Below are 14,362 nucleotides of genomic sequence, written 5' to 3'. Positions count from 1 at the left end.
TAAGCCCACAGCTAACATGGTGGGCTCAATGGTATAAAGCTGAGAGCAATTTCTCTAAGATCAGGAACAAGACAAGGATGCCCACTGTCGCTCTTTTATTGTACTTAGTGTTGGAAGTCCTAGCCCCAGCAATCAGACAAGAAAAAGAAAAGGAATCCAAATTGGAAAGGAAGAAGTACAACTGTTACTGTTTGAGGATGACATGATACTCTATAGAAAATCCTAAAGGCATCATGAATAAACTGCTAGAGCTCATCAATAAATTCGGCAAAGCTGTAGGATACAAAATTAATACAAAGAAATCTGTTGTATTTCTATACACTAACGACGAACTATCAGAAAGAGAAATTAAGAAAACAATCCCATTTACAAATCGCATCAAAAAATAAAATCCCTGGGAATAAATCTAACTAAGGAGGTAAAACACCTATACTTGGAAATATAAAGACACCAATGCAAGAAACTGAAGACAACGGGAACAGATGTAAAGATATACCAAGTTCATGGACTGGAAGAATTAATATTGCTAAAATGATCATACTATCCAAAGCAGTCTAAATATCCAATGCAATCCCTATCAAAATGCCAATGGCATTTTTTACAGAACTAGAACAAGTAATTCTAAAATTTATATGGAAACACAAAAGACCCCAAATAGCAAAAAACGAACAAACAATCTTGAGAGTGAAGAACAAAGCTGGAGGCATCATGCACCCAGATTTCAAACTATACTATATGGTTACAGTCATCAAACAGCATGGTACTAGCACAAAACCAGACACATAAATCAATGGAATGGAATAGAAGGCCCAGAAGATGAATCCACACTTACATGGGCAATTAATCTCTGACAAAGGAGGCAAGAATGTACAATGGGGAAAAAAACAGCCTCTTCAATAAATGGTGCTGGGAAAACAGGACAGTTACATACAGAAGAATCATAATGGACTATTCTCTCATATCATGCACAAAAATAAATTCAAAATGGATACAAGATTTAAATATAAGCCCTGAAACCATAAAACTCCTAGAAGAAAACACAGGCAGTACACTATTTGACATCAGTCTTAAAAATATTTTTTGGATATGCCTCCTCAGGCAAGAGAAACAAAAGCACAAATAAACAGGACTACATCCAACTAAAAAAGCTTTTACACAGTGAAGTTAACTATCAACAAAACAAAAAGGCCACCGATGAAACAGGAGAAGATGTTTGCACATGATATGACCCACAAGGGATTAATATCCAAAATATACAAAGAACTTACACAACTCAATGTCAAAAAATAAACAAACGACTCAATTAAAAACTGGGCAGAGGATCTGAATAGACATTTTTCCAAAGAAGACATACAGATGGCCAACGGGCACATGAAAAGATGCTCAATATCACTAATCATCAGTGAAATGCAAATCAAAACCACAATGAGATATCACCTCCCACCTGTCAGAGTGGCAATAATGAAAAAGAAAACAAATAACAAGCACTGACAAGGATGTGGAGAAAAGGAGAAAAGGGAACACTCATGCTCTGTTGGTGGGAATGTAAATTAGTGCAGCCACTACACAAAACAGTATGGAGACTCCTCAAAAAATTAAAAATAGAACTACCATATGATCCAGCAAATTCCACTCCTATTCACCCAGAGAAAATAAAAACACTAATTAGAAAAGACATTTATGGGAATCCCCTGGTGGTCCAGTGGTTAGGACTCCGCACTTCCACTGCAGGGGGCATGGGTGCAATCCCTGGTCGGGGAACTAAGATCCTGCATGCCACGAGGCCAAAAAAAAAAAAAAGGAGGGGAGGCGAGGGGAGGGAAGAAAGGAAAAGGAAAAGACATTTGCATGCCTCTGTTTACTGCAGCATTATATATGATATCCAAGATATGGAAGCAAAGCAAGTGCCCATCAACAGATGAATGGATAAAGAAGATGTGATACACACACACACACACACAAATACTACTCAGCCATGAAAAAGAATAACATCTTGCCATCTGCAACAACACAGATGGACCTGGAGGGTATTACACTAAGTGAAATAAGTCAGACAGAGAAAGACAACTACTGTATGATTTCACTTATATGTGGAATCTAAACAACAAATGAACAAACATAACAAAACAGAAATAGAGTTACAGAACAGACAACAGGTGGCTGCCAAAGGGAAAGGAACAGGTGAGACAGATCAAACAAACTTCCAGTTGCAAAATAAATGAGTCATGGGTATGAAATGTATGGTGCAGGAAACATAGTAACTACCTAGTATCTTTGTATGGTGACATATCATAACTGGACTTATCCTGGTGACCATTTTGAAATGTAGAGAAATATAGAATCACCATGTTGTATAACAGGAACTAACAGTGTTATAGGTCAATTATACTTGAAAAACAAACAAATTTATAGAAAAAGAGGTCAGATTTGTGGCTACAAAGGTGACAGGGGGTGGGGGGATTGGATGAGGGCAATCAAAAAGTACAAATTAGGGGTTCCCTGGTGGCACAGTGGTTGAGAATCCGCCTGTCAAGGCAGGGGACACGGGTTCGATCCCTGTTCTGGGAAGATCCCACATGCCGCGGAGCAACTAAGCCCGTGTGCCACAACTACTGAGCCTGAACTCTAGAGCCCGCGAGCCACAACTACTGAAGCCGGCATGCCTAGAGCCTGTGCTCCGCAACAAGTGATGCCACCGCAATGAGAAGCCCGCGCACCACAATGAAGAGTAGTCCCCACAACTAGAGAAAGCCCACACGCAGCAACAAAGACCCAATGCAGGCAAAAATAAAATAATTAATTAATTTTTTTTTAAGTGCAGACTTCCCTTCATAAGATAAATAAGTACTAAGGACATAATGTTCAACAAGATAAATGTAATTAAAGTTGCTGAGAGTAAATCCTAAGAGTTCTCATCACAAGGAAAAAAATTTTTTTTCCATTTCTTTAATTTTGTATCTATATGAGATGATTGATGTCATCATTTCATGAAGTCAAAACATCATGCTGCACACCTTAAACTTACATAGTGCCATATGTCAATTGTATCTCAGTAAAACTGGGGGGAAGTTACTTTCTCCTGACCCGTCGGTCCTGTGCCAGGACGAACCCTGTCCTGTATTATCTTCCCCTTCAGATGGCTGCATCCCCACACCGGCTGATTAGGCTCTCCTCTATAAATTCATTTTACTTGAAAGAATTCTTTCATTTATTCAACAATCCTTTCATCTACCTCTTGTTGCCTCAAATTCCATGGAATTTGCTAACACAGGTATCCCGAAACTGTTCTCCGAGATGCCAGTCACTAGGCCTGATTTATAGAGATCAGTGCCACTTCACATCCCCACTCCCACATGCTTTCAGTGTCTCATTTATTTGGTCTTCCTTCCTGGTCTCAGACAATTCGATCCTCTTCCTGCATGAACGACACCCTTTCAGAGGGGCTTATTCTCATCCCTCCCCACCTCCAAGACCTATCCTCATCAATTACCACCACACCCCCAAGCCAGGTACCAATAACTATAATCTCTCCCTCTTTACCTCCAGTCTGTCCTCTTCCTACTAATCTGCAAATTCATTTTCAATTCCCGTCTCGCTACTCATTTCCAAGCTATCACCTTTTCTCTTCCTTTTGTGACTCACTTTCTTCAAAGGGCTGCTCCACACTTAATACCGCAGCTTCTTACCACCAAGAGTGATCAAAGAAGGCCTCTCTGAGGAAACAACATCGAAGCTAAAGGTCAACAAGGAGCAAGAGGCCAGCATGTGGAAAGGACAGGCAGCCAAGGCCCTGTTATGAATGGAGAAAAGGCTGCCTGCCTTGCTACTCTTGGTGCCCCATGGCTGAGGCCCTTCTCGGGCAGCATTTACTGTAAAGCACCCCTCACTGCCTCCCTGAGTCTTACTCTCACCTCTATTTCCATCTCCAACATGTTGTATTAGAAGCAATTCTTTGTGTTAGCACTTCGATCTTCAATCGCTCCCTAGTAAGGTATAAACAAAATAACCAGTTGAGTCCTCAAAGCTTTCCCCGTCACTCCCCTAAGAGAGCGAGCGCCACCTGTCTGAAATCTGCACCTGAAGCACCCTCCATCTCAGATGATGTGCGTGATGGCTGTGAATGTGTGTACCCATCGAGCCTACTGAAATTCAAGTTCCCTGAGGAGAAGGTCCTGGCCAGGTCATTAACTGTACCTGTAATGAAGTATTTGCACGTACTAAGTGTTTAACTCATCGAAAAATATCCAATCCTGCTATGATTCCCCATTTATATTATGAGTTAAGTACTATAAACCCACTCAGGCTTGGTAATCATACTTGATTTTAACACTGAAAATTGTGAAACAAAAATTTTGGGAAAAAATACCTACTTCAAAACAGGTCAGCTGAATTAAACATTCAAATATAAAACAAAACAATGAAATTATGTAAGTACTAGAATAAAATATAAGATATATGTTTTTATAACTCTGGTAAGGTAAAGACTTTTGTAAGCATGACACCAAAGGCAGAGCCAATCAAGTGAAAGTCTGACAGATATGACAGGATAAAAATGAAAACATTCCCATGATGATGAAATAAAATGATATAAAAACAAACCAAAAAAACACCGTAAACAACTTACACACACTCACAAAGAAAATGGAAAAACAATATATGCAGTGTATACCACAAAAGGCTAATCATCTTAATACACACAACACTAGTGTGACAGTCATCAACATGAAGACAGGAACAGGCAAAGAAACATAACGGGAAGTATACACACCAGGTGAAGATCAAACCCACTTGTAATTTAAAATACCTCATTTGAAATACTATGTTTAGTCCATCAGTTTGGCAGAGATGTAAGTGTTGATGAAACTGGACCCTCCCAGTACCTTATTGGTTTTCTAATGGGCAAACTGGCAATCCATGTATCAACAGTCATTCACGCCATCTGACTCTAAAAAGCTACTCCTAAGAAGTTATTCTTAAAAAGTAACTGAACAAGTAGATAGAAATATGATAATCTTTATTATTTTTAAAATAATAAAGATTATTTTAAAAATAATCTTATTAAAAATAATTTTAATAAGATTATTCTAAAATAATCTTAATTTTTTTTTTTTTTTTTTGCGGTATGTGGTCCTCTCACTACTGTGGCCTCTTCCGCCGCGGAGCACAGCCTCCGGACGCACAGGCCCAGCCGCCCCGCAGCATGTGGGATCCTTCCAGATTGGGGCACGAACCCGCGTTCCCTGCATCAGCAATAATTTTAATAAGATTATTTAAAAATAATCTTAATTTTTAAAAAAATACTTGCGGAAATTGGACATTGAAATGCCCATCAGTGAATGCGTTGAGGAAGTGTGCACACACACTGAAATGCTATGCAGCCATGTGGGTAAATACTAAAGTGCTCAGAGTTTATCTCTAGGAAGGTGTTTTCGCCCATTCGCTTCATAATGCTTTTTTAGTATGTTCAGAATTTTAGTAAAAATTACACATGTTCACTATGTTATAAACAATCTTTTACTATCTTCTCTTCACCTACTGTTAAACAAAATTAAGCATATTTATGGTAGTTATATTATCAAAGGAGTTCTAACATTTTAATTCAACAGAAAAGAAATTTATTGAGCCTAATGCCCAAGGGGTCTCAGTTTATGGAAAGATATAAACTAAGAACCATCAAAATATAAGAGCCCAGGGCGGGGGAGGGAAGGAGCTGGCTACTCAGAACTGGGGGGAAAAAAAACATATATAGTGACCTGAGGTTCTGGTTATGGCAGGAGATGAGTTAAGAAAGACATCCTACAATGAAAGGCCACATTCTAAGACACTACGGTTTTATTCTCAATGATGAAAACTTAGCGTATGTTGATGACGTAACCCACTCTCTTCAGATGCAGGAATGAACAGCTACCCTCTGCTGACTGAACACGCTTCCACCCAACCCTCCTACAGCTTCTCCCTGAAGAGCAAACTACTTGCCCAATCTTCCTGAGTTCCACCTTTCCAAATGATGTAGCGAAGCACAGTGAGAGAAAAACTCATCCTTCTTACATGTGCTATTTCAAATACATAACAGGTTTTGGACTGTTTCTTACAAAATAATTTCTATGGTTAGAAAAGTCTGAAGTGTAGGAGTACAACTTTCTTGGTTGTATTATTGATGTGGGGCATGTGTACTAAACATTTTGCATGGAAAAACACAACAGTTCAATATTCCAAAGAATGAAGCTGGAGCTATGGTGAAGCTCACAACCTCAGACACAGGGAGAAAAATCCAATTTACCTAAGGTGCTCACCTTGGAATATGCAGTGACTCATCTGAAGAACACTTATTCAATTTATAAAAACCAACAAATATAAAAATTAGCAATTTGCTTCTGTAAATGCTACAATCTCATATTATAAAAACTGTTTAAAAATTGTACCATCAACTAGCCAGTCTGTACACGAACTGCAATTTAAAACAACACTAGAGTTCCAGATGTAAAAATACGGTTACAACAAAAAGCTGTGAAAACACATGCACAGTAGAAGATGGCTGTCATCTGGAATGCAGTAACTAAACTCTGAGTCTACTGCCACATGAGAAAACTCACTTAACCAGCAAGGACACTGGTGCAGAGATGAGCCATACGGCACAGCAGCCTACAAAAGGTGAGAGGGCCTCCAACTGTGGGTGTACAGTCTCAGGAAATACCCCTTCTGGCTCTCATCATAGCTCCCAGAGGTCAAAACACCATGCAGGCCTCCTCACTCCAGCCCTCTCCTTTCTGTTGGGTCCACTGTGGCTCTGACTGTCTGCTGCAAAGTAGAAAGGTTCTCAGTGGACAAGGCAGGACAAACCATGTAGCCGCCAGCCTCTTCCTCCTACTCTACACACCTGAGCTAACGCCTCAAGCAGTACCTTAACTAGTCCTTTCAGAGTTTAGATAAGGCAGAAACAGGGGCAGCAAAGTGGTTAATGTGCTCCTCTATGCATCGATAGATATAATTTTTTTTTTTTGGCCTCGTGGCATGTGGGATCCTAGTTCCCCGACCAGGGATCAAACCTGTGATCCCTGCAGTGGAAGCACAGAGTACTAATCGCTGGACCACCAGGGAAGTCCCTATGTAGATATAATTTTACGTAAGACTTTAACATTAAATCCATTCTCTGCTACATGTGCCTAGTTTTAAATGAAACAGAAGAGTCTAGCAATATACTAAAAAAACATATGAACTCTAAAAACAAAAAACCGAAAAAAAACAAAACTCACAAAACAACCAAAAAAATAAACCCTTACCACTCTCTCTTTCCTCAAACTATATCACAGTAAAAAAGTAGCAACAATATATGTGTTCAAGGGACAACATAAAATTTGTCCACTGAACAAAACCTATAACAGAAAATACTTTAAACTGACTATACGCCAAGATTCAGTCTAATTTAAGTATTTTTTTAAAAAGGAAGCATTAAGCCATAAAGAGGTAACCATTCAACCAGGAGCTCCTTCCTTTCTTTTTCAATCAAAAAAAAATCCTGGTATCTGAGCTTTGAGAAAATACACACCAGTGACAAAACATACCACCAGTATTAGAAGAAAGAAACATTCTTACTTGTAAACAACTAACTTTAGAACTACTGTTCCAGATTTTATTTTCTTAAATGGGAAGAATGAATTCAAACACCAAAAACATACCAACAGTAAAGTTGGTATCTTTATAAAATTAAAGGTAAAAAACACTTACAATTTTTGCATTTTTTCCACTTTTCCTTAGTTGCTGAACAGCAAAAGCATGTTCAACATTATCCATCGAAACGCCATTAACCATCGCGACTCGGTCATTTTCCCTAAGGAAAAAAAGTGACCAAAATAATATGTTAGATGAAACCATACAAATAAGTTTATAAAGATATTTTCAAGATAGGATCTTTAAAAGATATTCTAATTATGGGCTAATTAATCTGTCTTCAGATCAATGATAAAATAATGTCCAGCTATTTAATTTCAAATCCCCCACAAAAAATGTTTAGCACTTGTAACTAACCACAGGTCATTAATTTTTTAACTATTAACACAATGTTTCCCAAAAGGACTGAACAGGTACCACAATACACAAAATGACTTCTGGTGGTACAGTTACAGGCATTCAATGATACTAAGTCATAAGGCTGGAAAAAGTTATTCCTTCTTTAAAGATAAAGTCTTTCTCCTTCCAATTTTCTTTCAGTCCTCTACTCATACTCTCATTTTTTTGCTAGTGTATCTTTTGCCTCTCTTTTATCTTGCTAATCTTCTTGTTGAACAAAAACGCTAAGACTCAGGGTGAGAGGCTCCTGAAGGCTAGATTCTACCCCAAACTGAGTTACAAGTTTTCTTTTCACTATCTTTATTTTTTACAGTGACCTTCTATTTAAGTTAAGTGATACTAGCTTTCCATATATGACAGAGATTAGCATAAACGTATATTAATTTAGAAAAATCACTAGCATGGCATGCCAGTGGCTGAGGGTAGGAAACATGCTTACTGCAGCTGCCCTTCTGCAGGTCCTCCTTTAAGCACATCTGAAATCACTATCGAGGTTTCCCCACTCTGGAAATGAGGATTATCTCTTCCACCAGATATTGCAATTCCAAATCCAAATCCAGGAGCCTAAAGTAATAATTATAGTAAAATGTTATGATGTCATACTCTACAATCTAAAGAAGTTCAAATATAAAAATTACAATCCTATTACAAAATGCTCACTCACTTGTATGGAAACACATCAGAATGACCTATCCTGGTATGGGAATGCAGGCTTTAATAAATTTAATGCTGGGCATAACAAAATATTGAAAACTGTCAATTACATGAATGTTCTTTAAGAACTAAAACACATTTTAAAATTCTGAACACTGAAATCCTGAATTCATTTTTGCTTATCAGAAGGGTTCCTGAGGGAATTGGCAGTGCCCCCCTGTGATCATCACAAACACTGGCAACTGATTTGTAGAATGACAGATTTAATAAGCATATAAACCGGGTGCCATTTTATATAATAAAATATCAACAGCTGTGAAAATCAACTTCCTTCACTTACCCTAAAAATCTCTACTGAAGTAATACACTATAATGTCTTATGCACACTGCATACAATAGAAAGTATACATTAATCATATCAAGCATTTTTAAATTACTTATATTTTTAATTAAACAAAATCATAATTAATTATATACTTCTAAATGAGCTGAAAATCTTTACCACAGTGACTAAGGACAGCCCAGCACAAAAAAAAATCAAAATACTACCAAGTTATTTAAAAATTACCTAATCTCGCTTTTTTCACGAAGATGGCGCCAAAGGCGAAGGAAGCCCCTGCCCCTCCCAAAGCCGAAGCCAAAGCAAAGGCTTTGAAGGCCAAGAAAGCAGTGCTGAAAGGCGTACACAGCCACAAAAAAAAGAAGATCTGGACGTCACCCACCTTCCGACGGCCCAAAACACTGCAGCTCAGGAGGCAGCCCACATATCCTCGGAAGAGCGCCCCTAGGAGAAACAAGCTTGACCACTATGCCATCATCAAGTTTCCCCTCACCACCGAGTCAGCCATGAAGAAAATAGAAGACAACAACACACTGGTGTTCACTGTGGATGTCAAGGCCAACAAGCATCAAATTAAACAGGCTGTGAAGAAGCTCTATGACATTGACGTGGCTAAGGTCAACACCCCGGTCAGGCCTGATGGAGAGAAGAAGGCATATGTTCGACTGGCTCCTGACTATGATGCTTTGGATGTTGCCAACAAAATTGGGATCATCTAAACTGAGTCCAGCTGGCTAATTCTAAATATAGAAGTTTTCACTCTAAAAAAATAATTAAATAAAAATAAAAATTACCTAATCTCAAAGAAATCCACACCATTCCCTAGAAAGGAAATGAAGTATTCAGAGTAGTCTAAAAGAAACAGCCAATATTCTCCTAGGGCTCCAGAATCCAAAAATCAGAGGCTATGTTTTCATATACCGTTGTACTACACTATGCTCTACAATCCAAACCACCTGAGGACAAAGGTAACAACTTCCTTCCACTACTGTCCCATCCACAAAGAAGACCACGCCCACCATGGACAGGGGATACATCACGACCACCCCTTTCACCCCAAAGTCTACTGAAATAGCCAAAGAAGAAGAAAAGAGAAAAACTCTTCTTAAAAAAGAATAAACACCAGCAATTCCACACCTAGGTATATAACCAAGAGAAATGAAAACGTGTGCAAACAGATTTATACCCACACACAGCAGCATTTATTAACAGCCAAAGACTGCAAACAACCCAAATGTCTATCAAATGATGAATGGATAAATAAAATATGGTATATCCATTAAATGAATTATCTGCAATAGAAAGGAATGAAGTACTGATACATGCTACAAAATGGGGAACATAGAAAACATGATGCTATCTAAAAGAAGCCAACCATAAAAGACCACACACACCATACAATTCCTCTTAGATGAAACGTTCAGAAAAGACCAATCTGTATGAAACAGAAAACAGACTGGTGATTGTCAACGGCTGGGGTGTAGAAAGGGATGGAGACATTGGGGAGGGATGGTTTATGAGTAACATTATTCTTTTTAGGGTGACGGAATGCTTAAAAAGTGACTCTGGTGATGGTCTTACAGATCTGTGAATATACTAAAAATCACTAAATTGTACATTTAAAGGGTGAATTGTATGGTATGTGAATTATATTGCAATAAAAGCTAATACCCCCCAGAAAAGGTTAATGTGAAAAAACAAATAAACAGGAAAACATCTGGGTGGCAGAAGACAATGGCAACTGCCTGAATCTGTGTCTCCAAAATAATACAAAACAGATCACTACACAAAACCATACCCTTAATACAGCTCAAAACCAGAGAATATGCAAATTTCAAAATAGCTAGAAGTAGGCCTAAAATTTCAAAAATAAAATGATTAGAAAGAAAATAACTATTAGCACACAATCAGAAAACATAAGAGACTACAGAACAAGTTCAAATAAATTTGAAAACTTAGATAAAACAGATAATTTTGTAGGGAAATACAGATTATTGAAATTGACTCTATTAGAAATAAAGACTTAAGCAACCCCATCGCTGAAGAGGAAACAGAGATAGTTATGACGGAATTATCCCACAAAAAACACCAGGCACAGATGATTTCACAGGGAATTCTACCAAAACATCAATATCCAGATAGCCTTGATGCTCCATAAATTGTTCCAGAGCATCCTAAAATGAAGGAAAGCTTCTAACTCTTTTCAAGAAGCAATTATAATATTGATATCTAAATCTGATCGTGACTATCCACGATAAAGACAGGGCTTCCCTGGTGGCACAGTGGTTAAGAACCCACCTGCCAATGCAGGGGACACGAGTTTGAGCCCTGGTCTGGGAAGATCTCACATGCCACGGAGCAACTAAGCCCGTGCACCACAACTACTGAGCCTGCGCTCTAGAGCCCACACACCACAACTACTGAAGCCCGCACACCTAGAGCCCGTGCTCCGCAACAAGAGAAGCCACCACAGTGAGAAGCCCAAGCACTGCAACAAGAGTAGCCCCTGCTGACTGCAACTACAGCAAGCCCACGCACAGCAACGAAGACCCATCACAGCCAAAAATTTAAAAAACAAATTAATTAATTAATTAAAAAAGGACATGAGCCCTCCTCCAAATACTAAAGCCTAACATCATTTATAAAGGCCAACACCATACAAATATTCCATGACAAGGTGATTTATTTCCAAGACTGTTGTATTAGGAAAGCCACTGTATAGGAGACCCTATTAATAAACCTAGAGAAAAAAATTCAGAGATTATATCCACAGACCCTGGAAAGGCCTTTGACAAAATCCAACATTCACGACCAAGGGAAAGAAAAATTCAAGAAAATACTTTCAATCTGTTTTAATATTTCATTTTATGTTAAAGTACATGAAGAACCTTACCCACACACATAGTTGAAAAGGAGAGGAGTTATTTTAGTAAACCTTTTAGATAGTTATGGATATTCATGTTTGATTTTATATCGGTAAGTGATAGTTTCTTAATGGGTGGCTACAATGTGCAACCTGAAACCGTATCAGTGGACTTTTTGTACTTACTCTGTTACATGAATACCCATCCACTGGCCTATTTTGCACTTTGAATGGATTATTTTATCCAATGTGATTTTATAATAGCATGTCTTGGTCATTTGGAAAATATTTAGGTAAATCTTTCAAATGATGACATGTTTCACCACTATATAATATTTTTTAAAAATCATACTTTAATATCACCACCAATGCAATCAAAGTCTTTAAGTAGTGAAAAGTACTGAGCTCATCTCATAGTGGCAGATAAATGTTTTCCAAATTTTAATTTTTGTTTTAAAATTCAATTTTCTTCATTGGCAACAACTATTATCAGAATTGTTTTCCTTGAAGCAACGGGTACTCACTTGAGAAAAATGTTTGTCAAATATTCCAGTCTGGATAACCATTCCTTCAAGTAAAAGTGGTGTTACACACACAAATACACAGCTGACTGAGGTTCCAATTCAAACAATCATGCAAGTACTTCAGTATAAAGCAGAAATGCCTTATGCATATTTCCCATTTCAATATACAGATTATTTTTAAAATGTCTATTCCAAAGCTGACGTGTGGTAAAATTAGTAATTTTTACTGCTCTGAGTTATTCTGCAGCAAAACTGGGATTGTTCTTATAAACTGTGAGTAAGCCCAGAACTACTAGGATGGTTTGGGGCTATGAGGCCAGTTTTACCTCATACCACTGCTTCTGTACCTTCACTACGACTATCAACACAGTGAAAAAGACAAATAACATTTTTGTGTTGTTATGAAAATAGTTTGTCCTAAGCATAAAAAGACTTCAGAGATCTTTTGGGGTCCTCAGCCCATACATTGATATTAAAAAAACACTGAAAAAAGAGCAAAAAAAAAAAAAAAAAAAAAAAAAACCCAAAACAAACAAACAAAAAAACCCAATGAAGCAATTTACAAAAGATATGAAATGTTAAAACTCATAAGAAACACAAATTAAAACCACACAGAGAATGGTAAAAATTAAAGTACAACAACACATTTTGTTGAGGAGGCTGTAGAAAAATAGGCACCACTGCTAATGGGCATGCAAACTGCTACAATTCTTTAGGAGAGGAATTTGGCAATCCTAACAAAATTACAAAAGCATTTATGTATGTATGTATGTATGCATTTATTTATTTATATTTTTGGCTGCGTCGGGTCTTAGTTGTGGCGCATGGGCTCCGTTGTTGCGGCACACAGGCTCTCTAGTTGTGGCACAGGGGCTCAAGTAGTTGCGGCACAGCATGTGGGATCTTAGTTCCCCGACCGGGGATCAAACCCAACCCGCGTCCCGTGCGTTGGAAGGCGGCTTCTTAACCACTGGGCAACCAGGGAAGTCCTCAAAAGCACTCTATCCTTCAACAGAGTGAACCAGTTTCTAGCAACGTACCCTGAAGATTACATATACAGCTCCAAAAATAAGCAAATACATATGTACATAGTTATTCACTACAGACTGTAACTGCAAATACTGGAAAAAACCTAAAACACCCAAGGGTTACCTCCAGGGCAATTTGGGGAGGGGTGTGTTATTCTTTGGCTTTTTTTCCGTCCTTGGAGGAGGCTAGCACTAATCTTTTATATTCTGTATACTTTTATACTGTGCATTTAGATCTTGCTTGATAATTCTTTTATTTAAAAATTTAAAACAACACAAAAATATTAAAGAAATGCCAAAAACATAAGGATCTTTCAATAAGGAAGGCGGAGGTGAGTAGATACTTCCTAAGATTTGCTTGTGAATAAGTAAGTACAGTCTTGGCTGCATGAGCCAGGCATCAAACACAGGCAGAACATACTGCTTCCACGCAGCGCCAGCACTCTGTGGGGCATGTCATCCTGCTGGATCAGCGCTGGCTGCAGTTCATTTAATGACTACCCAGGAAGTCTGTGATTCCCAACCCTGTCTGCAGATGAAAATCATTTGGGATCAGTCTCAAAACTGCTTGATGATTTCCAAACCCCCCACCGCACAACAATTAAATAAAACTGGAGGAGGGCAGATGGCAGGCGTTTAAAAAAAAAAATCTCCTAAGTGATTCTAACGAGCAGCCAGGGCTGAGAACCTTAGCCTTAAAAGCTTTGTGAATATCAGACCAGGGTGATCATCAAAAACTATAAAAGGTTCGACTATCTCACACTTTCCCTTCCCTCTTAGGGAAGGTTTCTCTCTGAAACCTTTTTAGGCTTAGATCTCCACCACAGTCCTATTTTTGGCCTTTTCAATAGATTTCTTACCTCCACTGCACTACAATTTACCCTCC

At 38.3% G+C, this 14,362-nt stretch overlaps 2 protein-coding genes across 11 annotated transcripts in view; one reads left to right on the top strand and one right to left on the bottom strand.

Annotated features, from left to right (window-relative positions):
* Positions 1-14,362, bottom strand: part of TJP1 (tight junction protein 1) — a gene marked incomplete at its 5' end in the record, with an annotated part of 252,576 nt that overhangs the window by 57,361 nt on the left and 180,853 nt on the right. For 9 of the 10 annotated variants that reach the window (XM_082618294.1, XM_082618296.1, XM_082618298.1 and 6 more), the window contains 2 exons: positions 7,726-7,828; positions 8,507-8,631. In XM_082618294.1, the coding sequence (XP_082474420.1) occupies positions 7,726-7,828; positions 8,507-8,631 (228 nt within the window). Of the gene's footprint in view, positions 1-7,725; positions 7,829-8,506; positions 8,632-9,443; positions 9,522-14,362 lie in introns of those variants that run through there. The other variant, XM_082618301.1, reaches the window with a different exon arrangement.
* LOC309802618 (large ribosomal subunit protein uL23-like) lies at positions 8,944-10,108 on the top strand. The gene has a single exon (XM_082618315.1). The coding sequence runs from the start codon at positions 9,313-9,315 to the stop codon at positions 9,778-9,780; it is 468 nt and encodes a 155-aa protein (XP_082474441.1). The 5' UTR covers positions 8,944-9,312; the 3' UTR covers positions 9,781-10,108.

The sequence above is a fragment of the Mesoplodon mirus genome, assembly GCF_964341445.2.
Source record: "Mesoplodon mirus genome assembly, chromosome: 4".
NCBI lineage: Eukaryota > Metazoa > Chordata > Mammalia > Artiodactyla > Ziphiidae > Mesoplodon > Mesoplodon mirus.
This window is presented reverse-complemented; position numbering and strand designations above follow the sequence as displayed.